Genomic DNA, 23,090 nt, shown 5'->3' on the forward strand with positions numbered 1-23,090 from the left:
GCAACGCAACAAGACAAACCGTTTGTATTCCTAGACACAAATGTGGATGCGTTTCATTGTTACAATCGAGTTGTTTAGACTCCTCACAAGGTAGATGGTCATTGTATCAAATCCAAATTGCAGTGCACCGTAGCGTTAAACGGCACCGAAGCAAATCATCATGATGGTTCGAAATTTAAGCGTCAGTATTGTTGCTGTTCTTCTCCCTTGCCCACACGGGAGCAATTCACAATGGCGCAACAACAAAAGAAAAGAAAGAGTCCAACACGGAAGTGGAGAGGAAGTATTCTTACAAAGAAGAAAAACTGAAAGGAGAATCAGCGCGATGAAATACGAACACTTAATGGAGGCACGGCAACAACAGAGCAACAAGCACGACGCTCGAACGGGCGTGATACCAACTGGCAGCAGAACACCAAAAGCAACAATTGGAAAGATCACCAGCGCCACGCCATCAAATTCAACCGAGCAACAGCAATAAGAAGAAAAAGAGAGAACGAGTTTTGTCATCACGACAAGTCAGAGACATGAAACCATGCATGTTTACGTACATGCAAAAGAGCGAGAGAGGGAGTACAAGCACACGAATGCTTTACGAAGCGTAAACACGGACAACCACAGCGTGACGGGAGCGCGCAGCAATAAGCACGCGTTACCCACTCCGACTCTCCTGCGCCGACTAATCGCACCCTCATCGAAATTTTACCATGAACTCACGCGCAAGTTCTCGTTCAGCTGAAGTTCCTCCCTCATGCCATCCTCCATGCGGCCAGTGAGAATGCCGTAGTCGCGCTTGATGTTGTCGATTTTCGTCTTAACTAAGTTCTTCATCACACCCTTCGACAGATGGCCCTCACTCACCAGCCACGGTGCGGTGTGGCGCACCATGTTGAACTCGGGATTCAGGTTCATGATAAACGACTCCAACACCAGCACGGCAAACAGCAGCGAGACGTAGGGCGGGTCCATCTGCACGTTGTTGACGCGAATACACTCAAACACAGACTGCAGAATGTTGGTGACGGCGTGCTCGTCATTGCGCGTGGGTCGGAAATGCTTGTAGATTTGTGTGAGGTCGTTGCGAAAAGCCGTCGGGTCGGCGTACTGCTGGTGGTCGGACATGGCGAGGAGGCTGTTCGCGCACTGAATGGGGTTCCACCGCACAAAGGCTTCCATCAGTTCGTGCGTCACCTCGCCCTCGTGGTCCGTCAGTTGCTGGCACAGACCGACGTCAATCAACGTCACCTTCGGCTCATGCGGGTCGGAGCAGTCGATCAGGATGTTGCCAGGGTGCATGTCACCGTGGATGAAGTTGTCGCGAAGCAGCATCTTGCACCACGTATTCAGGCCTTTGTTCGCGAGCACATCACGGGCGTGCGGAGGGAGCGACGCTAGAAACTCTGGGTTGGCCGGCTTACCCTCACAGAACGTCTCCACCAGCATGCGTTGCGTCGACATGATCGGCTCCGGGAAGTCTACGTAGTGCTCTGACCTGAAGTTCTCGCGGAACTGCTCCAGGTTCTGCGCTTCCACGCGAAAGTCAAGCTGCGCGGCGAGGTGGTTCGAGAACGCCAGGGAAAGAGACGGAAGGCGATAGCGATCGAGGCTTTTAAAGGTCCTATCCACCCGTTTGGCAAGGCCGTTCAAGATGTTGAAGTCGAGCACGATTCTCTCGACGATTTGCGGGTGCATCACCTTCACCACCACCTGGCGGCTCGAGTTCCTCAGTTTCGCCAGGTGCACCTGGCCAATAGAGCCGGACCCGACGGTCGTCGGCTCAATGCTCTCAAACACTGTAAACGGATCCGCCTGCAGCTCCTCGCCGATAATCTTTAGCGTGTCCGCGTAAGCGTGGATGTCCACCTCGTTGTACAACCGCTTAAACACGCGACGGAAGTCCGCCGCGAAGAGGTCCTCGCGGGTGCAGCTCCACTGGCCAATCTTCACAAACACAGGACCTGCGCGCTGCACCGCCGCCAGCAGGATCTCCAGCCATTGCTCGTACCACTTCTGTCGAAGGGACATGATGAGATAAAGCGCGGCGACAGGCAGGAAAATAAACACCAACTGCACAAAGCGCCGGCACACGGCTGTGCAGGACGGCGAGGAGATAACTTGGCCCTCCAAAACGATTCTGCCGGACTCGTCCACCAGCGGCTTAAGAATGCGGACATGCGGCCGCGTGCGCTTTCGGTACTGTACGTAAAGAGCGAGACCGCCGGCGCCGGCGACGGGGACGCCGATCGTCGCCGCTGCAACCTTCACGAAGCGGGAGCGGAGAAGCTTGAGTGGCATGTCACCGTTGAATTAGAAGTGCCAGCACTCAATTCAGACTTAAGAGTTGTTCCGGACAGCAGAGAAATAAGCAACAGATGCTATTCTCTGATGTGATGTGAGTTGCGTACTGTAGATGTGTTTCTCTTTTTCCTCTTTTCTCAGCTTAAAATAGAAATAGGGAAAACAAAACACATAGTACGCGGCGGCGATGCCTTGTGAAATGGGGAGAAAAAACGAGATGTGAAGAATCAAGAGTATATTGATGAAAGTAGTAAAGAGTGGTGCGCCAGCCTTTGCATCCGGCGAAGAACACAATGATCTTGTCTTGCGTGTTTCGACGTATTGAGATGACAAACTACGCGAAGGGTATACTGTGCGAGGGTGTATGGGTGCAAGGGAGGAAGAACGAATAGTGTACAGTCCACAAAGAACTACAACAAGAACAACAAGTAACTGGGGTACAGTCCAGATTTACGCTTTGTTACTTAAACGGTGTCTTATGCTGCGCTAAATATTTGAGAAGCGATGTTTGTTTGTGGATATGTACAACTGCTCCGCAAAAGAGCGCAGTGACTGGTTCCAATGGAGAGGCGCACGTCAACAGCAGATGTATTTGAATACTTGGCGAAAGCAGGAGAGAATCAAAGAAGGGAAAAAAAATGGAAGAAAGACGGTTGCGAATTCCGGTGGCGGCCATTTTAACCTGAAAACAGTCGCCAAAGGATTGACTCCGCTGAGCAACGACAGAAAATACCTTGAAGAGACCCATCAGGAGTCAGGGAAATCAGACGTGCAGTTCCACGTCGAAAGCGGATTCAACCCCTCTTTGGGAAGCTGCAAATGATTTCCATATTCCTGCCATGCACAGCATCTGTAGGAGGCAACAGCTGCCTTTATGCTGACAGAGCGACGCCGTGTGCACGATGTTTGGTGCCCCCCTTCCGCCCCCCCCCCCCACCCACAAAAAAAAAGGGTTTGCTCCACCGAAAGATGAAGTCAATTCTCGGCGTTCACCCACCAACCCCAATCACAGGCATCGCTAACTTCACGTAGTTCTCTCTTTTTTTCTTCTTCTTTTTAATGAAGCCGTAGAGACTACGGTTAAGGTGAGGACGACCTCTCAGCGCGTCTACACAGTTTTGAAATGAAAATATGCGAAACGGAAGATATATATATATATATATATATAAGATAAAGGATGCACCCGAGAAAACAAAAAAAAAACAGTATCTCGAGAACGCTACAACAACAATACAACATACAAAAAGTTGAACACAACACCGCAGCAAAAAAAAAAACACCTTTGTTTTATTATTAAACCAACTACCACCTTTTGTATTCCGGCAAAAGCAAATCACAGCGACTTCACCACGAGCACACTTGAACGTCTTCCTGTTCAAGAGCTGCTTTCAACGTTGTACGTATAACATCAGACGACTCCAAAGCTAAAGTTGTTCAGAAGAGAGAAAAAAAAAAGACGGACACAGCATGTTATCTAGGTCACTGGAATAACACGCCACGTGAAGGACGTAATCGGAAAAGTGACAACCCCGCACTTGAAGAAGAAATCTAATGCCTGAAGGAGTTGCACGCCACCTCTGCGCTACTCATTTCTCCGAACGAGGAAAAGCAGAACGAAACGATGGGGTCTACGCGGAGTAAGTCCCTTGTTCGCTTCTTCTCTCCCCTCAGTCTGCGTAGCGCGTTTTCCTGTTTCTTCGCATGCGGTCTTTTTCCGTAGAGCACGGTGCAGTACGTTGACGGAGACCACTTTAAATGCTCCAGGTAATTTTCGACATCCACTCCGCCGCCTTCTCCTGGTTGCCCTGCGCTAGCTCCAGAAAGACCTCGAGTGTGCAATAGGCAAACATCGTGTCCCGCTGCGGCATGAACTCCGCCGCACCGGCCGGCGCCGCCTCGTAGATTTTGCGCAGCAGCGACTCCATGATCGCGTGCGCCTGGTTCCACGACCCGGTGAGGATGTGCGAGACAGTCAGATTCACAAAGAGAGCCTCAACACGGCTGCGCTGCGCCGCGTCCACCGGGTCACTTGCCGAGCCCGTCACCAGCGCCTGCAGCGACGCCCGCCGAAGAATCTTCATTGCACGCTCCGGATCGTTCAAGTGCACCAGCGCCTCCACCGTGTAAATAAGCAGCGTTGCGTGCAAATTCGACGGTAGCGGGTAGCGCTCATGTGCGTTCAGCAGCTCCTGTCCGGCCTCCACGGCGGCCATGTAGTTGCGGCGGTTGAGTTCCAGCGCGATCCAGTACAGCATGGCGTACTGCAGCAGTGTCCGCTCGTGCGGGAAGGCCTCGACCGCGCTGCTGAAGGTGTGGCCCTTCGGCACGAGCAAGAAGAGTGCGTTCTGAACGGCAGCCGTGGCGATCTGTTCTAAGGCCGTCATACTCGGCAGGTCCTTCGCAGCGTCGGTGATGGGACCCGGGACGTTGGTGGCGCTCGGCAGCATCAAGAACTCGAAGTTCGTGTACACCTTGCCGCTCTGCAGCAGCGCGCTGTAAGTGCTCTGCTGTCGCTCGTACTCGCCGCGCCGCCGCTTGCGGGCCTCCTGCTGCACACATGCGACGGCCGCCTCCGCGCAGCGCACCCAGAAGACGGCAGACGCCTTCATGGCGTCCTGCACCGCCAAAAACTCTTGTAGTGCCCCCTCGTTGTCTTCCTGCAGCAGCGCGCAGAGCCCGACGTTGTATTGGATCGGTGCCGCGTGGTGCCTGCCGGCCTGCTCGGTCGTCGCAATGGCTTCCGCCTTGGCAAAGCACAGACTCGCCACGTTGAGTTTCTCCTCGGTGAGGGAAAAGACACCTAAGTTGTTGAGGTACACCGCCTGCTTGGTCGAGTCGTTCTCGCAGTCCTTGAAGCTGTCGTGCAGAGAGCTGGAGTCGGCGAACGCGGCCGACATTAACCTCACCAACTCCGGCTCCGAATTCAACTTCTCCATGCACATCTTCAGCACCTTCTGCACGAGCTCCTCATCGGCGGCGCTCGTCGTGCGCGCGGGCGCCTTGCGCATCGTCTTCGTGAGGGTGTTGAAGAGGCAGACGCTGTAGACGAGCGTCGGCAGTGCCACGTCGTCGGCGTGATCGAGGATGCGGCGCAGCAGCAGCATGGCCTCGTGGGCCTGCCCACTCCGGGCGTAGAGAAGCGCCTGGTTGTAGACGGCGGTCTCGTGGCCCTCGTACTGCAGCATCAAGCCCGGGGCTTTCAGGTTCGGGTCCTCGCCGTTGCCATCGGCGCTGGCTCGCAGGGCGGACAATGCCTGCTCGGTTGTCAGTTGGTTCTGCAGGTAGCGGACGGTTACTAAGTTGTGCTGCACTTTCATATCCTCTTGGGGCATCGCGCGGAGCACCTTCTCCGCCTCGCTATAGTTGCCCGCATCGAAGGCCGTTTTGGCCTCTGCGAGGCGCGTCCTCATAGCGTCCGCCATCGCGTGCGGGTGCGTGTGAGGATGACTGGGGGTGTCAAAGGAACTGAAATGCTGCAAATTGCTTTGTCTTCTCGAGTCACCGTGCGAAACCTGTTTCTCTCCTTCCGTCGAGTAACGTGGACTACTTGGGTGGCGTGATTCACCGGCTTTTTGCACTCTACGGAGAGAAAGATAACAACGCACACAAACAAACAAAAGAAACGCACGCACGCCTTATCGAACTGAAAGCGAGAGCTGGATGCGAGAAAAAGTACGGCGACAGCGCCTCTTTCTATTGTTCAGTTTGATTGCAGAACTCGCGACTTTTTCTTTTTGATTTTGGTCGCAGCCGCTTCTCAATGAGACGAGAACGCAGATATGTCGAACAACAAGAACGGTGCTCCCGTTAACAAGCGACTCACCTTGTGCGGATTAAATCGAAAGCAAAAACAACGAAACCTTTGATTCACCTCTTCCCTCTCTCTCTCTACCTCTTCCGTTGAGGCAAAACGAAAGGAAAAAAATAGAAAGGTGCAGCAGATTACCACGCACAGTCAGCTCGCGATGTGGAATGAGTAAAAGAAAAAAATGAATGACAATAGTGGAGGCGCAGAAAAAATACTGCTTCGCGTTGATCGGGGAAGAACACTTCGTACAACTGTAAAAGTTGAAGAGGTCAGACAATCCAAACTTGGGATAAAGCAGGACCTTTTTTTTTATACGTTTCTCGAATATGAAGGTAAGCAGTTAATGGATTACACCGTGTGCTAGCAGAGACCACGAAAGTAGAAAGCTTTGCTCGTCTCAGTTAAAATCCTTTTTTCTTTTAATGGTTGTGCTGAACTGAGAGATAAACAGGAGGAACAGGTGATTCAAGGTGGAGAAGAAAAATGAAAAAAAAAGCGAGTAGAGGAGAACAGAGAAATGCATTAAACGGGCGCTGAGCGATGGCGAAAATGCCGGCAACAGATGGAAGACTCTTGTCGCTGATGCGCAGAATTCCGCCTACGCAGGGCCCTTTCAACGAAGTGTGTGTTTCTCAGAAGAAAAAAAAAAAACTTTGAAACGCCACTAAAGAACGCTCTTCCCAGCTGTGGAGGTTCACGCAGAAGAAAACATAACGGTTATCACGTACAAAACAACCCCGCAGAGCTGCAGACGTGGGCGAGAACTAACAGTTTGTAAGAAAGCAATTATTTCATCTAATTTACATACAATCGTCGACTTGCTACGTCGGATCGCAGCTCCTTTCTTCTACACGGTGATGCCAAGGAAGCAGCTTCCTTGTATTTCAATCCCCCCGATGCCTGGCAGGTGCAGAAAGCAGAAGTCCAATTCACAGTGAAACAGTAAAGCAGTAGATATGCTTCGAAGCGAGGAAACCAAAGACTCGCTGCACTCCTATCTTCTTTCCCAATCAAATGCACAACGTCTTCGTTTTCTTCCTTCTTCTCTAATCAGATGTAAGCATCTTCTTGAACTCTTCACGTGAGATTTGATCGTCGCGGTCAATTACATCGCACTCGCGGATCAGCTCCTGCAGCACCTCCTCAGGGATATCCTCCCCTACCTCAGCCGCCACTCTCTTCAGGTCATCCAGTGTGATAAAGTCCGACTTGCCATCCGTGAAGAGCGGAAAGGCGAGGTCAAGCTCGGCATCATTGTCCTCCGCAAAGAACTTCTGGCGCATGATGTCCTCGAACTCGCTCAGCACGAGGTTGCTCGAGACGCCGCCGCGGTCCATCTCCGCGACAAGCTTGCGCACGGCATCCTTGTCCGGTTCGTAGCCCAACGCGCGCAGCGCCACCTTCAAATAGTTCGGTGTGATGGTGTGAGCACCGCTTACGTCTAACACGCGGAAAGCCTCTTCGATGTCCTGCTTTTGTTGCGGCGTCAGATCACGCGGGAGGCGCTGCTTGTCAGCTGTGGAGTAAGCAGTGTTGTTCATTTTCTGGGCGATTGCGCTGTCGCTGGAGCTTTTGTAGCCGTGAAAATACAGATGAGCACTGTTTGGATGGAGAGGAAAGCTGAATGGTAACAAAGGTCGCTCCTACTGCTGCTCCTCGTCGTGTTCAGACGTAGAGACGGTTTCAACACGGGTGTAGGAAAGTCAAAGAAGGATTTACGTTCACGAATGTTAAACAATAATGGGAGGAGCTGCATCGTTCAAAGTAGTTCTGTGCGTTCGGGAGCTTAGACACGAATTCGTCTTCTTTTTGTTTGGTTGTTTGGTTTTTGCTTCAAGAAGAACGATGGAAAACACCACAGACTTTTCAAAATCGCTTCCTCCCAGAGGTGTCTAAAGAGGTCGCATTCCTCCGTTTGCACATCCACGGTTAGAGACGAGTTCAACCATTATCGTTTCATTTTGACATAAAATCTCAACAGAGAAGTAATAAATATATATATATATAAACTCAGTACAAGAAAGCAAATTATTGAGAAAGAAAAATTGACGGTGTTTGCAATGACTAAGAATCAAGAATAACGTAAAGCCCAGGAAAAAAAGTGTATGACGGACAAGCTCGGCTGCTTGGCGGTAATCACAGCGGGTGTGTTGCTACACGGCGACAGATGATGTGCGTAAGAAGGCAATAATGATAATAAATCGTTCAGGTGGCACTGAGAGCAGTTTTCTCCACGAGAAGTCCTATAAAAACGTCCCTTCAACTTTTCGATTCTTTTCGCTTCAGCACGCTCTTCACGTCGTCGCTCCTGCAGCTTAGCAGCTTCGAATGAGAAAACGATAAGAGAGAGAGTGACCAAAGAAAGAAAAAGATGCGGAAAAGTAGATTCGAAGGGACAAACACCAGTTCTTATGACACCTTCACACCTTCGCGCGTGCGGTTCGTCACGTCGTCCATTCTTTTGCTTTGCTCTTCTGTTGTGTTGTGCTTCTGTGCTCTTGGTGCTCGGTGTCGGTGTGATTGGCCGTCATCGAACGTGCACAAACACATTCAGAAGCAAACAAACAAGAAGGGACGCGGTAACGTGCACATTTGGTTTTACAGCAGACAATGAATTAGATAAACCTTCGCAGGTGAGATGCTCGACGACAACAACAGGCAAAAAAAAAGAAAGAAAAAGGTTGCGCCTTCTCCATGTTCTGTCTCTTTTTTTTTTTGGTCGTTCTACGCGAAGCATTTGTGAACTCACCTGCTTACCGCCGTCAACCGCCACCAGCGCAGCCACCGCCGATGGGTGGTTTCGGCAGCGAGTGGATATTCCCCCCACGGCGGTTCACCGCATCCGCCCAGCTGCTACCACCGCCGCCGCTGCCCCGGCGGTTGTCGCCGCCGCCCCCCAGCGCCTGTCCTCTGCCCCGGGACAGCAGCCCTTGCAACGAGCTTCTCCAGCCCCCGTTGGTCGCACCCGGTGTGGGGTGCTGGTGCTCTTCGATCGCCTGAGACATGGGCTGCAGAGAGACGAAGGTGCGCAGAAACAGTGAAAGGGCGGAGTAGAGTGCGAGCAGGAAGCCTCGGAGGGTGAAAGGCTTCTTCTCCACTACTCGCCCATTGTGAATGTAGGCCATCCGGATTCACCTATTGACACAGGGAGAGGAAAGGCAACGATCGCTCGGTATTCGGAACCAGAGACGTAGCAGAGAAAATGAAGAAAAAAAAACAGTAGAATGAAAAGCTGAGAACGCAAAGAAGCCAAACATGTGGCGAAGCGGATCGTCTCGAGCTCCTCGAAGTAAATGCCATCAAAGAGGGCAATGAAGCACGTCCTAACAACGCGTACGGAAGGCTCGGGAGCCTTCCACAAGGTGACAGACAGAGCAGCATTCTTTTTCTTCGACTTCTCGTTTCCCCCTCATCGGTAGGTTGAAATAAAGTGTTAAAGCACTTCAAAGCACACCCGCGACACGGATAGAGAGAAAGAGAAATCCCTTTCGCAAAAAGCAAACAAGCGCGCATCATTTAAACGATTAAGAGGAAATAGGTGTTACAATGGCGTTGTGAAGCACCTTTAAGGGCGCAGGTGCCGAAACGCAGCTGTGTTGTCAGCAGGCAATAATTGTGAAGAAACCACAAGATAAGCAAAAAATGAAGAGAAGGTAGAGTGGGCAAGTTGGTCGTCTAGACCTCACGTGTAGCCGATCTTCTGCTGTTTTCGTGCTACACCATCGTACGGTGCAGGGCCGCCGACGGGTCTCCCCTCGCCAGCGACTCCAAAAGCACGCACGCACGACACAGACGCTGACTCGTCACGTAGCCGCACTTCGCACACGGCTTCGGCGCCCCACTAGTCGGCACGGCGTCTTGCGCCTGAACCTCCAGGTGCTCTCCACTGTACACCGTGTCCGCGATGCTGCGCGGCCGCAGCACCTCCAACTCCTTTACGAGGGTGCGCGCCGTCCCGCGAAACGCCTCCTTCGCGTAGGTGCACTCCGTGGTGAAGTAGTCGAGCTTCTTGAAGTGGGCGTAGAGGACGATTTCCTTCTCATAGGCGTGCTTCAGCGGCTTCACGCGTGGGAGAATGCCCTCGCCGGTGCTCACGGCGCCCGTGCAGCGCGACAGCCGCGGTGCGTCGGCACGTAAGAAATTCATCAAAATTGTTTCTGCCATGTCATCAGCGTTGTGTCCGGTCGCAATCTTGTCCGCCCTCACCAGCACCGCCCCTTTCTCCAGCGCTTGACGGCGAAAGACACCGCAGAAGGTGCAGTTGTTGCGCAGCCCCACCACACGCACGATGTCGTCCATCGTCCACCCAAAGATATCCTGATAGGAGAGGATGTGCAGGGGAAGCCCGTAGAAGGCAGAGTTGCGCTTCACCGTTTCCAGGCTATCGTCGCGGTAGCCGACGATGCCCTCGTCGATGCTGACCAGCTCGATGTGAATGCCATAATTGTACCGCTTGTTCAGAGTGTCGAGGAGGTGAATGAGAACGGTGCTGTCTTTACCCCCGCTGGCACCAGAGGCGACGACGTCGCCTGGACGAAACAGCTGCTCCTTTACGATTGTTTCATGGATCTCTGTCTCAAAGAGATCGAAGAAGCACTCGCGGCACAGCAGCTGGCCGTTGCGGGGGCGCTTCAACGCAGCCCGCTCAATCTTGCACTTACTGCACAAAAGTTTCGGCGGCATGTTCTTTTTAATCCTTTTGTAGGCCGCTGTGGGAATGCTTCTGGGTTGTTGTTGTTGTTGTTTTACGCTCGTTTCGCGGCGATGCCACGAATAGAGTTGATGCTGCTCAGTAAGGCACTAGAGCGCGAGAAGTGCGTAGAGAACAGGAGCTGCAGGTTGTAGAGGGATGCAGACGAGTATGCAAGGTAAAACGATCGCCATCCTACATTTGCTTTTGCGAACTCAGAAGCTGCGTCTAATCGCGAACAAGATACTCAAAAACGACTATTTCCAGGGAGCTAACGTTTCCCTTTTTTTTTTTACTTCATCCGTTCCGAGAAGCTCCCTTTATGTCCAAACGAGAGCCTCAAGGTAGTTGACCTCAGATGATGTCGAGTGCGTTCTCCGTCGTGTTTGCTGTTTGTCACCACGCGCTCATCTCCAGGGGGATCGTTGAACCACCACGGTAGGCTTCGCGTGCAACATCGCCATCACGCGATCTTCTATCGACGCTCGCGAGTTCCGCTGCCTCTGCTGCTGCTGCTGCTGTTGCACATCCATCGCATAAGGATAGTTGCCCGGCAGCGTCGTCGAGCGGTGTCCCACGTGCGACAACGAACTCGCACGCGAAGATGAGACGGTTGGTGTAGTGTAGGGCACGGCAAAGCATGGAAGCTGAACAGCCGTCGCAGAGGTATTCGTGCGGGCAGTACTCGGGCGGTGGGCCGCACTGCCGTGGTTTGGGCCCTTCGCAGCCGACGCGTGCGGCCCACCGCCGACGCTGTCGCCACTCTGACTCACCACCGCAGACATAGGCGCCGAAAAGGCGGGTCCATCCTGATGGATGAAGGAGGCGATGTCGGAGTAGTACGCGCTCTCCTCCGCTGGGGACGCGCGTTGGACAGAAATGGCAGGTGTGGGGGCGTGTGCGCTGTGCTCCGGGGGTTGTTGAAAGGGTTGTAAAGGCGGTGCTACGCCACTGCTGGGTGTCACCGTCGGAGGGAACGCGGGAGACGGCGCAACCAACGCTGGGAACGCCTTGGCTGGCGACAACTGAGAGGGGACAGAGGCAGGTGCTGCTGCGACTGCTTCGATTCGTTGCCGTGACAGTTTTTGCTGGATGTCGGAGACGCTTTCCCACAACGCTGCGACAGACTCACGCAGCGCCGCCTGTTCGCTGCGCCACTGCGTTGTGTGCCGCTGCAGGGCCGCCTCCGCCGTCGACGCCTGTTCAAACGAGCGGCGCATCATCCCGTTGTGCGCACCCCGCTGGGCTGCCACCTCGCGATTAAGGTCCGCGTGCGCGTGCAGCAGTGCGTTGTACTGCTCCTGTTGCTTCTGCACCAGCTGCTGAACCTGACGAAGAGCCGTGCTGAGCTGCGCCACCGTCGCCCTCAGCGCACTTGATACAGATTGGCGTTGGTTTTCCGTCGCGTTTCCCGGTCTGCCAGGAGTGGCGTGCACGTTGACTTCTGGGGTGTCACCTTCCGTCGCGTGAGCTGAGGAGCCGCCACTGCCGCCGCGTAGGCGAATGGCGAAGCTGCTCCGTTGCGGCGCTGGCCGCAGCGACGACGCCCGCGATGAGGCCGACGCGGAACTCGCAGAAGCCTTTTCACGTCCCCTCGCTTCTTCCTGCGGTTGCGTGTTGTCGACCGCACCATACACTTCCTTGCCATCATCCATGGAGGCTACATTGTGTGCCTTTTCAGAAGCCACTCTACCTGTTGCACCTTCCTTGATGCCTGGGGACGTGTTGAGCACGGCGGCCGGCCCTGTCCCTCCTCTCAGACTTCTCGAACGACTACGCGAGGGCACGCTCGCTGGTTTTCCGCCGTCCACCATTTGCTTACGCTGCGTCGCCGCGGATGCAGGTTGCTTCGCAAAGGCGGAGGTTGAGCGGTGTGAAGACGAGATGGACGGCCCCGATCGCTCGCTGCGCCGCCCTGCTGCCTCTTCCTCCTCCGCGTTGCGATCCATCGTATTGAAGCGGTTATCCGGCTGACGCAGGCTCACACGCACCGCTGGCGGAGGTGGAGACGCCAAAGGAGAGACACCATCCGTCGCCTCCGCTACAGGCCATCGCCGTGCCCCGTTGTCGAAGACTTCATTGGAGGATACCGACGTCAGCGAACGCGACGGGGCAACGTCGATGGTGAGCAACGTGCTAGGGTGCATCAACTCCCGCACAGTGGCCGCGTCTTGTCGGTCCGGAGAGGCGGCGAATTGAGGACGCCCTACCCCACTGCTGCTGCCGCCGCTGCTCTTGGAACGTGTTAACAGACTCAGCTTGTTGAGTTGATTATAGAACTCCAATCCACTTACCGGTTTTGCTGCTGGGGAGCTGGGCGACGTGGCGTGCTGGGAGCGCGGGTGCGGTGTTGGTAGAGGAGAGCGGCCTTCGCACGAGAGAAAGTGTCGCTTCATCTCGTCGAAGCGCATGGCCTCCCCGCAGTAGGGACACACAGTCAGCGTGCTCATCAGTTACCGAGGGCAGGAAGGCAACGGATAGAAAGAAACAAGAGAAATCTGGATCTAACTGTACGAAAGGAGTTCTGAATGCGCGCAGCAGCCTCAACTACGGAGAAGTACACACAGGAAAAAATGAGATGTGAGAGAGGTGAACCACACAAACGATAAGAATCGAAGTGAAAACGTATGATGGCTTATAACAGAGAAAAAAATATATTGTGTTGACACACAATCTATCTATGAGCACCGCTGATCTAAACCGCTAAATATATATAACCGCTTCACGGTTCTCGTCGGCGTATCACAGTGTAGCCACTGTCTGTTTCGTGAACCAGCCTGGGCACCTGCGCGAGGGCTGCTTTCGGTACAATGGGGTGAATGTGGGAGTTGTACTTGCGGCGCACGAGATACAGAGAAGATGAGAGAGAGAAAGGAATTCGTGAGAGATACGACAGCGGTAGTGTCGACATGCAGCGAACATGGGTATAGAGAGAGAAATGTTTTTTGGGCGATCCGTGTGCCGTCCTCATTTCCCACCCCTCCCCCCCCCCCTTGAACGCAACGGCATCGATTGCGGGTTGCACCGTTTACCGCTTGCACGACATCGTTGCACAACACGGCATTCCTTGGCAGGCTGCAGAACAAAAATGTTGCCGAAATTACATTTGGTGTGTGCTTGTCAACCACGCAACGTCACGTGTGGTCTTTTCATCCACACTTCCACTTCCCTCGTTCCATCTCTTGTATCACTAACGCTGTGCGGTGGTAGGACGATGTTGAACATTCCTCTTGTTTTCCGAAGATGAGCGCGGTGCCCCGCCTTTCTTTCGCCGCTGCGACCCTGGAGACGGCGTGCGACCCGCCGCCGCTGCCCCACGCTGCATTTCGAGGAGGGCAGGTGACCGCTTTCGTAACGTGTCAGAGGACGCAGTCGGCTCTCGCAGGGGCGCCAACCTTTCCTTGTACACCAGCTTCTCCGACCCACCAAGACCCAACATCGTTGGCGCCTTTTTCACTTCTTCACCTTGAACCGTGGGAGGACAAGAGGCGCTGTTCGTGCTGCTGGTGTGATCGTGAACGTGTCGGAGACGCCTTTTCTGCTGTGGCGCTGCTGTGACGAGAGAGAGATGGCTGCGCGGCGGACTCTCTTTCACGCCCGACACCTCTTGTACGTCGTCCAGTTGTGGACTCGTCCGACTTCTCCCCTTGCGATGGGCGTCAAGCGGTGCGGCAGAAGCAGACGGGAAAGGACGGCACTGCGCCAACGGCGAGCGCGAGGTGGGCCGATCGCGCAGCTCCAGCAGCTGCAGGGCGTGGTTGATGGCTTCGTTGCCGCCGGACGGGAGTTGCCGCGGTGGCCGCTGTGACTGGAGGGCGTTGCCGCCACCAGCGTTCCTTCGTCCGGGAGAGGACGTGCCGGTGCGAGGCACCGCCGCGCTCGCCGCCGTCGGCGTCTTCACCCCTGCAGCAAAAGTAGTAGTAGCAGCCGTGGTCGTCGTCCTGCTGCCGGTGGCACGGTCGTCCTTGTTGCTTGCGTGGCTATGGACCGAATGGGCCGCCCTTGCCTGCGCGGACGCACTCGGCGACGCCACGCGCCGACTCTTGCTCACCACCGGCTGCGCCGTCGGGGGACGCTGCCGGGTCACCGACGCAGGTTTTGGCAGCGGGGCATCCATCGTGAGTTCTGCCAGCGACTCCGCAAAGGTGGTGCGCAGCGTGGGCATCTTCGAAGACCTCCACCCGCGCCCGGCGGCGTTTGGCTGCACCAGGCTGGACGACGTGGGAATGCTCGCGCCCTCGTCGGTGCGCGCGGATCGGGCTCGCTGTTTCGCCGCGAGCGCCGCGCCGCTGACAGAGACCGGGATCGGCATGCCAAGCAGAGTTGCCTCGCTCGGCGAAAGCGCCGTAGCTTGAATGCCCGCTGTGGACGGGCGGTCGTGCCGTCGCGAGTTGCGCCTTTCGGGCCGTATCCGCGTCGAGGGTGCCATGTGCTGCTGCCGCGTGAGCTTTGCAGAATGAGGCGTCTCTTCAGTTTTAAGTCCGTCATTTTCATTCGTCTTGTCATCCTCCAGCACCTCCACCTCGAGCGAGTCGTCGGACACCACATTCACGTCTTCGGTTAAATAAAACGGGAGCCCACCACCGGAGCGCTGCGTGCGCGCCAGCGAGGACACGCCGCGGTCGCTTTCACCGTCGCCGACGCTCAGTGGCGTCCGCACACACGTCGGCGACACCGACCGTCGACCCGATTCAACGACCCAGTTGCGTTTGTCCTCCTTGGTGGGCCAGAAGGCGGTCACCACCCCACTTGCATCCTTCTCCTCCTTGACGTCTGCGCATGCGAGGGTGAGGGTGGCGTCGGCCGCCGTCGTCGCCAAGTCTAGTGATGCAAAGGGGAGCGGAAAGACGACGGCGGACGGCGCGGTGTAAAACGGCACCACCACCGCCTCCCACAGGTAGCAGAAGAGCGCGGCCTCGCCGTCGGCACGATGGGCAGCCCACCACGCCTCGGTGTAGTGCGCATCCACTTCGACCTCCGCGCCTGCTGACGATGCGAGTGGCTGCATGGGAGGTAGGTGAAGAGTTGCACTGCTGTTGTCCTCCGTGAAGACTTCCTCCTCGCTCTGCTCCCGCTGCTGCAAGGCCGCATGCCCGTCCTTCGTTTTTTTCGGCGGGCGGTGAGGACTGGTCGTCGCCGAGGGAGCACTGTGTACAAGGTGCGTCCCCGGCTGGATGGCTGTCCCTTGCAGGTAGAGGCTGTCTACGGTGACCATCTCTCGAAACTCGGCCACCTCGCTGTTCAGCACCTCCTCGCGCACCCCCTGGCCACCTCGCAGAGGCCGGTACGGGTTCCACGGCGCGCGTGGACCGTCTAACGCCGCTGCCAACGCCGCCTCACTGTGTGTCGCGCACCACAGCGTCACCCATAGCTGTTGCAACTCCGCCTCGGCGCGCCACTCAATTTCGTGTGAAAAGTCAATAGAGCACCGCAGCCCCTGCGACACAACGCAGGAGGAGTCGGACGGCCCTCCTGGCGCAGCAAGAGGAGCCGCGGCCGTCGCCGTCACTGTGGCCGCCGAGCTGTCGGACAGCAAAGATGTGGAAGCGCCCCACCAATACGGGGACTGCCTCCCCTTTGAAGCAGCCGTCGCAACAGCGGTAGAGCCGGATGTATCGGGAGGACTGTTGAAAGCTCGAGCCGACAACTCAGGCGACACATCCGCGGTGTCGCTGCTAATGGCGATGGATGACGAGAAGGTGTGGTCGCCTGACGTGCTCAGCGACGGCCGACGCGGTGCGGAGGATGGGGCTTGACGGTCTGCGCTGCCCGCGCCGCTTACGTGGTGGCCCTCCCCAACGGAGAAGGGGGCGTGACGGTGGTGTGGCCGTGAATGGGCGGCGGTGGCGTCGCGCAGTGGTCGTTGCTTCGTCCCATTCATTCAGCGTTAAGAAACTGTGCAGACTCTGATTGGTATTCTAACGAGCTCTCAACCGAAGAAAAAGGGGGGCGAACGTAAGCAACAATACGCGATGATATTCACGTCGGAAGCGTTGGCCACACAAGCCCACTCGTGGTGCACTAAATCAGAGAGACAAAACTGCGTCGCCGCTTTCAAGGGCAGTAGCGTGCGGTGCTGCGCTGTCCAATAGCTCAACTGACAACCAAGGAAAAAAAGAAAAGAAGAGAAGAAGCGAAGCGAAATGGGGTGTTGGCACAAAAATGCAGAAGCAGGAGGAAAAAAAGGTCTCTCGTCGCAAAGGCAGGTGAAGAATCGCGGCTGCTTCTACCCAACGATGGTGACTGCAGAGGCGTCGTTTGCACAGAACAAAGAAAAGAGAGAAGTAATAAATAAACAAAACAAAACAAAAACACTTCAAGTGTGTATCGCGTGTCAGCAGTGCTTTCTCTTTGTACTCTTACGTGTGTGCAGAGTTCGACGGTGAAGAGGAAAAGCGGGGATAAGCGAATGCAAGGGAATGGTGGCTTCAGAGACAAAAAAAAAGAAAGACGTGAGATCATGTTGAGGTGCCGCTTTCGCTTCACACCTACTCGCAACTCGGTTGCTCATCGGCTTCGGTCGTCCATTCAGCAAACGCACGATCTGCCATGGTGGAACAGCATCTCCACCGCTGTTCCCAGTTTTCCTCTCACGGTTAATAATCTTTTGACCTTCAGACATGGTAGGCGTTGATAACGCAATCAGCTTATTGAAGAGAATTACATATATCGAATGATGCAGCACCGCAAAGGGAAACCAACGCACAAGAAATCTCAGAAACAAGGAAGACGAGAAGAGGGAGAAAACGTGTGGGACACTCTCGCAACAACATCGACTTACTAGCGAGCATATTATTAGAAGAGAACAAAAAGAAGAACAAAACACACAAACAAACGAGTCACAAAGGAGTTGCGCTGCTGATTCAGCAGGGAGAAAAAAAATAGTAAACGGCTCAGTTTTAAAGTAAACATACAACAGCAAAAAAAAAGAACAGTAATGGTACAGTCGTTACGCCGAAAACCCAGATATGACAGTGTGTATTAAAATAGTTCTTACATTCCACTGAAATACGTACCTCCTGGAACGGGAGAAGGTGAAATAGAAATATTGAAAAAAACGGCAGTAAACAGCGCGTGCATTCACACTAAGCGGGAAGCCAAAAACTTCTTTTTCTTTTGCACACCCTTCCGTTGCTCCTTCCACAGACGCGCAATTGCCACCACGCGCTTGTTGTACTTCTCGGTCTGCCGCTGATAGGGACTTAATTTGCGCGAGTGCGGACGGGGACGTCGCAGGGCAGGTTTTCGAGCTGTGGCCCGTGAAGGGTTTCTTCGCATTGGCCCAGCTTTCGACGCACTCTTGCTATTACTTTTGATGATGTTCGACGTCGCTGGATGTTGTGTTTGTGCCTTACGTGCTTGTCGCCAAGATGCTTTTGTGCGAGGAGCGGCTCGCCAGGATGCCGCGCGAGTTACAGAGCTACCGCTACGAGTGGCCACTGCGAAAGGAGACTGAAAAGGCAGAATGGCAGCAGCGTTAGGGCACCTCACTCCTCTGATCGAGCGGCACAGCATGCCATTTGACAGCAACGCGGACACGCTGCATTGTTGCAGACGGAAAGACTGAAGACAAGAAACTGTGGTGCTGCTGCTCAGCGCGCGTCTGAGGGTTGAACGAAACATGTGGGAAGAAGGAGTGAGACATAGATGTGCAACACCGCGACAGATCTTCTACTATTGAGGCGATCCTCCTACCAATTGTGATTATGCATCCAATAAGAACAGCCGGAGTACAATGCGTACGGAAGCTGTGTGTTCTGTTAAGGAGGGAGGAGAGAGGCAATGCACACGAGTGGCCATCAAGTAGTATATTAACAAGAAGAAGGAGAGAGTAGAAGGAGGATAAAAATGAAGTGGTTCCATGTACTCCATGCAGATGCGTCATTCGAAAGCGCAAGGCAACGCAGGAGTGAAGCGCACGTGCTCCTATTCTGTTCTAAGGGAGAGTTAACAAGATTTATAGCTGATCGTTGGCGCGGCCACTGAAGATAAAAATACACCACAATTGGCATTTCATAGAGAACAAGGAAGAAGAACAAAAGAAAAGGAGTGCAAAACGGATCACTCGAACACAGAGAAAAATAGGTTGCCGACAAACCAACGGAAAACGAAGGTGTGTCTGCACAGTTAAGTGAGCAACACCACAAGCCTTGAAAAGGGGAAAGGGTGTTGAGAAGATGAAAAAAAAAGTGACCAACAATAACAGCGAGATAAAAGAAAGTACGTGCAACAGCAAGACAGCATCTTCAAAATGCAGCACGTGCTGAGTTTTATGCATCTTCCCTTTCGCCCTCGCTCGGATTCGACAGTAATCCGTGCACGCCAGTGCTGTCACCACAACAATACGTGCTCCCTACAGGAAGAGAAGGCCGAGAAGAAGGAACGGCAAAGACTTGGTCAGCGTGCTAGTTACATAAATACGAGCGCAGAGCAGACGCCGGAGAAGCAGCCCGTCCCTGTTGAGCGGACTCAGCCGCAGCAAATGATCCGCGTAGAAGAGAGCTTTTTTGTTCATGCGCAGTTTCGTGTATCCAACGGCGAGGTGGTAGTAGCACTGCGCCAGTTGCTCATCACGCGTCAATGTTGCGGCCGCAGTGGCACAGGCAGAACTGCCAACCCCAGGACTTGTGTAGGAGGAGGAGGTGGTGGTTGTGGTGGTGGCCGTTGTCGTCGTGGACGAAGATGCGAGATGGGCCGCTGTTGGCAACGTACCCCTGTCCCGAACCAGTGAAGGCGGGATTGAACCGTCTTCCTCCTCCGGCGGTGGTGGGGCGGTGGCGCCTTGAATGGCCGTACCAAGAAGGACCTCGTGAGAGCCGGGCGTCGAGTTTGTGGGCCTGCTGGACGCTGTCCACGCAGCGGCGTAGCTGCCAGGCTTAGCCTCCTGCGTTTCCAAGTTCACCCAGTTTTCGTCACCGTCGTCCTCCTCGTCCGGCCCACTCTCCACGACCTTCCCGAGCGGAACCCCACCCTCGCCCACCACCGCCGACCAGCGTACCGCCCACCTCTCCCTCAGTAAGTACTCCATCAACTGAATGCCCTCCTCAATGCAGACCTTCTTGTCGTGCCAGAGCAGCGCCACCGCAAGCGCGACGGCGGTCTCGTCTCCGGTCTCCTCGTCCACGCCTTGGTCAATATGAACTCGCAGACTATTAATGGTAAAGTCCAGTGCTTCAGTTTTATCTTTGGTGGGATTGGTGATGGCCATGTAAAACGGATTTCGTGAGCGAAGAATGTGAAGAGCCTCGAATACGCTTCTCGGCTCACGAAGCTCTTCCGCCTCCGCGGTTGCCGTAGCTTTACATTCGCTCGCAGCTGACATGTTTTGTCACTTGTCTGTATGTCTAATGCTTCGTGCACCAAATGTCAGACACTAATGCAAAGAAGAAGGTTGAAAGCCCTGGTGAACGCAGGACATTTGAAAAGAAAAAGGTGCACGTAATATCCGTTAAAGCAGCAAGCAGAAAAAGAAGAAATACATGAGAAAGACGAAACGCGTGTGAAACTCAGGAAAAAAGCAGAGAAATCGAGCTGTAGGTGTGAACAGGTAAAATCACTTTAGACTGTTCTGAGTAGCTGTGCGAGAGGCGACTCGAAACAGGCACGTTCGTGAGCGCACACCTCACTAGTGAACGCGATACGAAGTCCGTCGCAGAGGTCCAGACAACACGTTGGTGACAAGATCAAGTCAAAAAGAACGTCGTGGAGAAGGGACAGGAGTTTTAGTGACGTATAGAGGGTGCTTGAAGGCATCTCTCGTTGTTGCCGACTCATGAAAAAAAAAAACACCGAGTAACGAGAAAAAGCAAAGCACCATGAGCGGGAAAGAGACATCTAAGAGGTCGAGCAAGTTGAGCTGCATACGTTGAGAAGGTGACGCTGTGCCGCTCAGTGAAACTCTCAAGACATTTGTTGCCCAAATGATGTATTCGCGTGACATCCCTCGCCGGGCTTTAGCTGCTGGCCTCAAGCATCTTCGTTATTTGGTCGTTCTTTTTATATCGAATATCACGGTAGATGATGATGCAAACGCTGAGTTCTACCGTTGTTCTCTTTTTTCTTAACCGAGAATTAACGGTGTGCTTCTCTGCTGCGTTGAACTTCCGTTTCTACTTTCCAGAGCGGCAGAGTCGTGGCCGCCAACCTCCAAAGAGACGAGAGAGGCAAAATATTTAAAAAAGAACACAAACGCCAAAGAGCCTCATTGCCTTCAAAGGCCACTGTAAGGCGTATTTCACCGAAAGGGGGGGGGGTGCTTTCCGGCGAAGAAAAGGACGGAGGGCAGTGCGCGGCGGTAGTGGCATGAGCACGCACCAATTCAGACACTCGCTTCAGCTGTCGTAGCGGCTTCACATACACACAAACAAACAAACAAAAAAAGAAACGGTCTGCTTAGGGGAGACAGAAAGGAGCCATCGAACCGTAGATCTGACTATTCCGCTTTTGAGACCTCCGCGACAACTTTCTTGAGTTCCTCTGAAAACTTCGTCGTGTTCGCCTCTGCGCTGGGCCCAGTGAACTTGAGCAAATACGTGTGCGGCCCTTCAGCGGTGGCAACAAGCAGGATGAGATGCTTCGCCTCCGTCTTGGATAAGGTGAAGGTGTTCTTCTTGATGGTGGCGTTGAGCGAGTAACCGCCGCGCACCAGCAGGCGGTAAATGTGCTCGTCAGCGTCGGCGGCATTGGGCTGGGAGATGAGCTTAGCGTCACCTGTGCCACGCTCCGTCCAGCGTCCAGCCGTGCCGTCTTCACCCTTCTCAAAAAGGTAGAGCTTAGACGGGGCCGTCACCAGCACATCACGCGCCGTCTGCTCCACAATTTCGCTGCCAAAGCCGGCCGGATCGGGCTTGTCCTCGTCCTCGTCCTCCTCGCCATCCGCGCCGTTTTTCTCCGTTTTGCCTTCACTGCTGCCCGGCTTCGCTTCCTTGGCTTCCTCTTGCATCTTGTTGCGGGCCGCCACAAACGTGTTCACCGCACTGCCGAAGTTGAAACTGCCGGCGCCAAACACGGGCTTTTCATCCTCCTTCGTTGCACTGCCAGTGCCAGGAGCCGAAGCGGTGGTCGCGGTGGTGGCGGCGGTGGCGGGCAGCCCAAAATTGAAGCCTGTTGCCGGCTTCTTTGCCGCATCGCCAGAGGCAGGGGGCGCGGCGCCGAAGGAAAACGCAATCGGGTTCGCACTGCTGCTGCTGCCGCCGCCGCTGGTAGCGGTGGTGGCCGCGGTGAAGGACGAAGTCGACGTCGTCGCGGTGGGGGCCGCTTTGTTGCCAAAGGAAAAGCCAGACGACGCCCCGGCTGTTGCGGACGAGGCAGGAAACCCAAACGTTGGCTTCGTCGCCGCCGCCGTTGCGGGCGTTGGGCCAAACGAAAAGGCCGTCGCCGTTCCAGTGGAGGAATTACCGCCGCCGTTGCTGCTCGAATCAAATTTAAAGCCGAAGGTCGGCTTCGCAGGAGCGGCGCTGCTGGCAGCCGTTGCCGCGTCTTTGAAGAAGCCGGAGGTGCTACCCGAGGTGGGCTTCGCAGAGCTGGCCTCCGGTCGTCGAACCTTCACCACTCGCCGCGTGGCCATTTCCGACTCGTCTGCGATCTGCGGCGTTGTGACGAATTCTTCCTCGGCCCTGTCTTCGCCGTCATTATCGCGCGTGAGCTGAGTCTCTGCGGCGCGCTTGTGCGACATTTTCCTTGGATTGCTTGCTTGTTTGTTTTCGACTACCGCTCTTCTCTTCTATTCAGACAAAAATATATATATTAACCCGATCAGGGTTAGGGAACGCAAATGGTGGTGACAAATATAGCTGTTCATGCCGGTAAAGGCGCAGCGAGCAGAAAGCGAGGAAGAGGAAAAAGAGCGAGTCAAGTCAAAGCGCTCAAGTAGTGGTGGTGGTGAAGAACATCACGAGCAGAAGTTATTACACTTAAAAAAAGAAAAAGTGCAGCGGTCATTTACGTTCATGTGGTTTTAATATCCTGGAAAACGGTTTCCACGGTGCTTTCGTTGGGGTCGCCTTCAGCGACAGCGCTCTCTCGACTTCCTAGATAGTAGTTCCATAACGAGGGGGAAAAGACGCGACTCTGATCGCAACCGTTTTTCTCTGTTCCACTTTCCTGAGTGTCCTCCTCGACACAATGAGTTCGCCCGTTTCAGTGGAACGTTCGAGTTAATTGCGTGTGAAACTCTACCGATGGCTGCTATCGGAGAAGAATCATCTGCGAGGTGCCGTGTAATAATATCGATAACAACAAACACATACACACAGGTAAGGGGAATACTTGACAGTTCATACCAAGGCAAAACAA

General features: G+C 54.4%; 10 protein-coding genes across 16 annotated transcripts; all 10 read right to left on the reverse strand.

The window, feature by feature from the left end:
* Positions 1–702: 702 nt before the first annotated feature.
* ABB37_04049 (putative mitochondrial hypothetical protein) lies at positions 703–2,898 on the reverse strand (the record flags this gene model as incomplete). 2 transcript variants are annotated; one of them, XM_015801583.1, is made up of 1 exon in its annotated part: positions 703–2,898. In XM_015801583.1, the coding sequence occupies exon 1, from the start codon at positions 2,293–2,295 to the stop codon at positions 703–705; it is 1,593 nt and encodes a 530-aa protein (XP_015660203.1). In that variant the 5' UTR covers positions 2,296–2,898. The 2 variants fall into 2 exon arrangements, with proteins under 2 accessions (XP_015660203.1, XP_015660202.1); XM_015801582.1 differs by having other exon boundaries at positions 703–2,851.
* Positions 2,899–4,049: 1,151 nt separating this feature from the next.
* ABB37_04050 (hypothetical protein) lies at positions 4,050–6,543 on the reverse strand (the record flags this gene model as incomplete). The annotated part of the gene is made up of 1 exon (XM_015801584.1): positions 4,050–6,543. The coding sequence occupies exon 1, from the start codon at positions 5,718–5,720 to the stop codon at positions 4,050–4,052; it is 1,671 nt and encodes a 556-aa protein (XP_015660204.1). The 5' UTR covers positions 5,721–6,543.
* A 609-nt stretch (positions 6,544–7,152) lies between these two features.
* On the reverse strand, positions 7,153–8,429 carry ABB37_04051 (putative centrin; the record flags this gene model as incomplete). 5 transcript variants are annotated; one of them, XM_015801589.1, is made up of 1 exon in its annotated part: positions 7,153–8,429. In XM_015801589.1, exon 1 carries the CDS (start codon positions 7,645–7,647, stop codon positions 7,153–7,155), a length of 495 nt encoding a protein of 164 aa, XP_015660209.1. In that variant the 5' UTR covers positions 7,648–8,429. The 5 variants fall into 5 exon arrangements, with proteins under 5 accessions (XP_015660209.1, XP_015660208.1, XP_015660207.1 ...); XM_015801588.1 differs by having other exon boundaries at positions 7,153–7,762; XM_015801587.1 differs by having other exon boundaries at positions 7,153–7,759.
* A 439-nt stretch (positions 8,430–8,868) lies between these two features.
* On the reverse strand, positions 8,869–9,275 carry ABB37_04052 (hypothetical protein; the record flags this gene model as incomplete). Of its 2 annotated transcripts, none has more annotated exons than XM_015801591.1 (1): positions 8,869–9,275. In XM_015801591.1, the coding sequence occupies exon 1, from the start codon at positions 9,229–9,231 to the stop codon at positions 8,869–8,871; it is 363 nt and encodes a 120-aa protein (XP_015660211.1). In that variant the 5' UTR covers positions 9,232–9,275. The 2 variants fall into 2 exon arrangements, with proteins under 2 accessions (XP_015660211.1, XP_015660210.1); XM_015801590.1 differs by having other exon boundaries at positions 8,869–9,242.
* Positions 9,276–9,820: 545 nt separating this feature from the next.
* Positions 9,821–10,789, reverse strand: ABB37_04053 (hypothetical protein; the record flags this gene model as incomplete). Its single annotated transcript, XM_015801592.1, has 1 exon — positions 9,821–10,789. One exon carries the CDS (start codon positions 10,787–10,789, stop codon positions 9,821–9,823), a length of 969 nt encoding a protein of 322 aa, XP_015660212.1.
* A 414-nt stretch (positions 10,790–11,203) lies between these two features.
* ABB37_04054 (hypothetical protein) lies at positions 11,204–13,246 on the reverse strand (the record flags this gene model as incomplete). The annotated part of the gene is made up of 1 exon (XM_015801593.1): positions 11,204–13,246. The coding sequence occupies one exon, from the start codon at positions 13,244–13,246 to the stop codon at positions 11,204–11,206; it is 2,043 nt and encodes a 680-aa protein (XP_015660213.1).
* Positions 13,247–13,986: 740 nt separating this feature from the next.
* On the reverse strand, positions 13,987–17,155 carry ABB37_04055 (hypothetical protein; the record flags this gene model as incomplete). Its single annotated transcript, XM_015801594.1, has 1 exon — positions 13,987–17,155. The coding sequence occupies exon 1, from the start codon at positions 16,675–16,677 to the stop codon at positions 13,987–13,989; it is 2,691 nt and encodes an 896-aa protein (XP_015660214.1). The 5' UTR covers positions 16,678–17,155.
* A 721-nt stretch (positions 17,156–17,876) lies between these two features.
* ABB37_04056 (hypothetical protein) lies at positions 17,877–18,554 on the reverse strand (the record flags this gene model as incomplete). Its single annotated transcript, XM_015801595.1, has 1 exon — positions 17,877–18,554. The coding sequence occupies exon 1, from the start codon at positions 18,417–18,419 to the stop codon at positions 17,877–17,879; it is 543 nt and encodes a 180-aa protein (XP_015660215.1). The 5' UTR covers positions 18,420–18,554.
* A 595-nt stretch (positions 18,555–19,149) lies between these two features.
* Positions 19,150–20,422, reverse strand: ABB37_04057 (hypothetical protein; the record flags this gene model as incomplete). Its single annotated transcript, XM_015801596.1, has 1 exon — positions 19,150–20,422. The coding sequence occupies exon 1, from the start codon at positions 20,116–20,118 to the stop codon at positions 19,150–19,152; it is 969 nt and encodes a 322-aa protein (XP_015660216.1). The 5' UTR covers positions 20,119–20,422.
* Positions 20,423–21,228: 806 nt separating this feature from the next.
* ABB37_04058 (hypothetical protein) lies at positions 21,229–22,589 on the reverse strand (the record flags this gene model as incomplete). The annotated part of the gene is made up of 1 exon (XM_015801597.1): positions 21,229–22,589. The coding sequence occupies exon 1, from the start codon at positions 22,468–22,470 to the stop codon at positions 21,229–21,231; it is 1,242 nt and encodes a 413-aa protein (XP_015660217.1). The 5' UTR covers positions 22,471–22,589.
* Between the last annotated feature and the right edge of the window lie 501 nt (positions 22,590–23,090).

This window comes from Leptomonas pyrrhocoris (assembly GCF_001293395.1).
Source record: "Leptomonas pyrrhocoris isolate H10 chromosome Unknown, whole genome shotgun sequence".
Lineage (NCBI taxonomy): Eukaryota > Euglenozoa > Kinetoplastea > Trypanosomatida > Trypanosomatidae > Leptomonas > Leptomonas pyrrhocoris.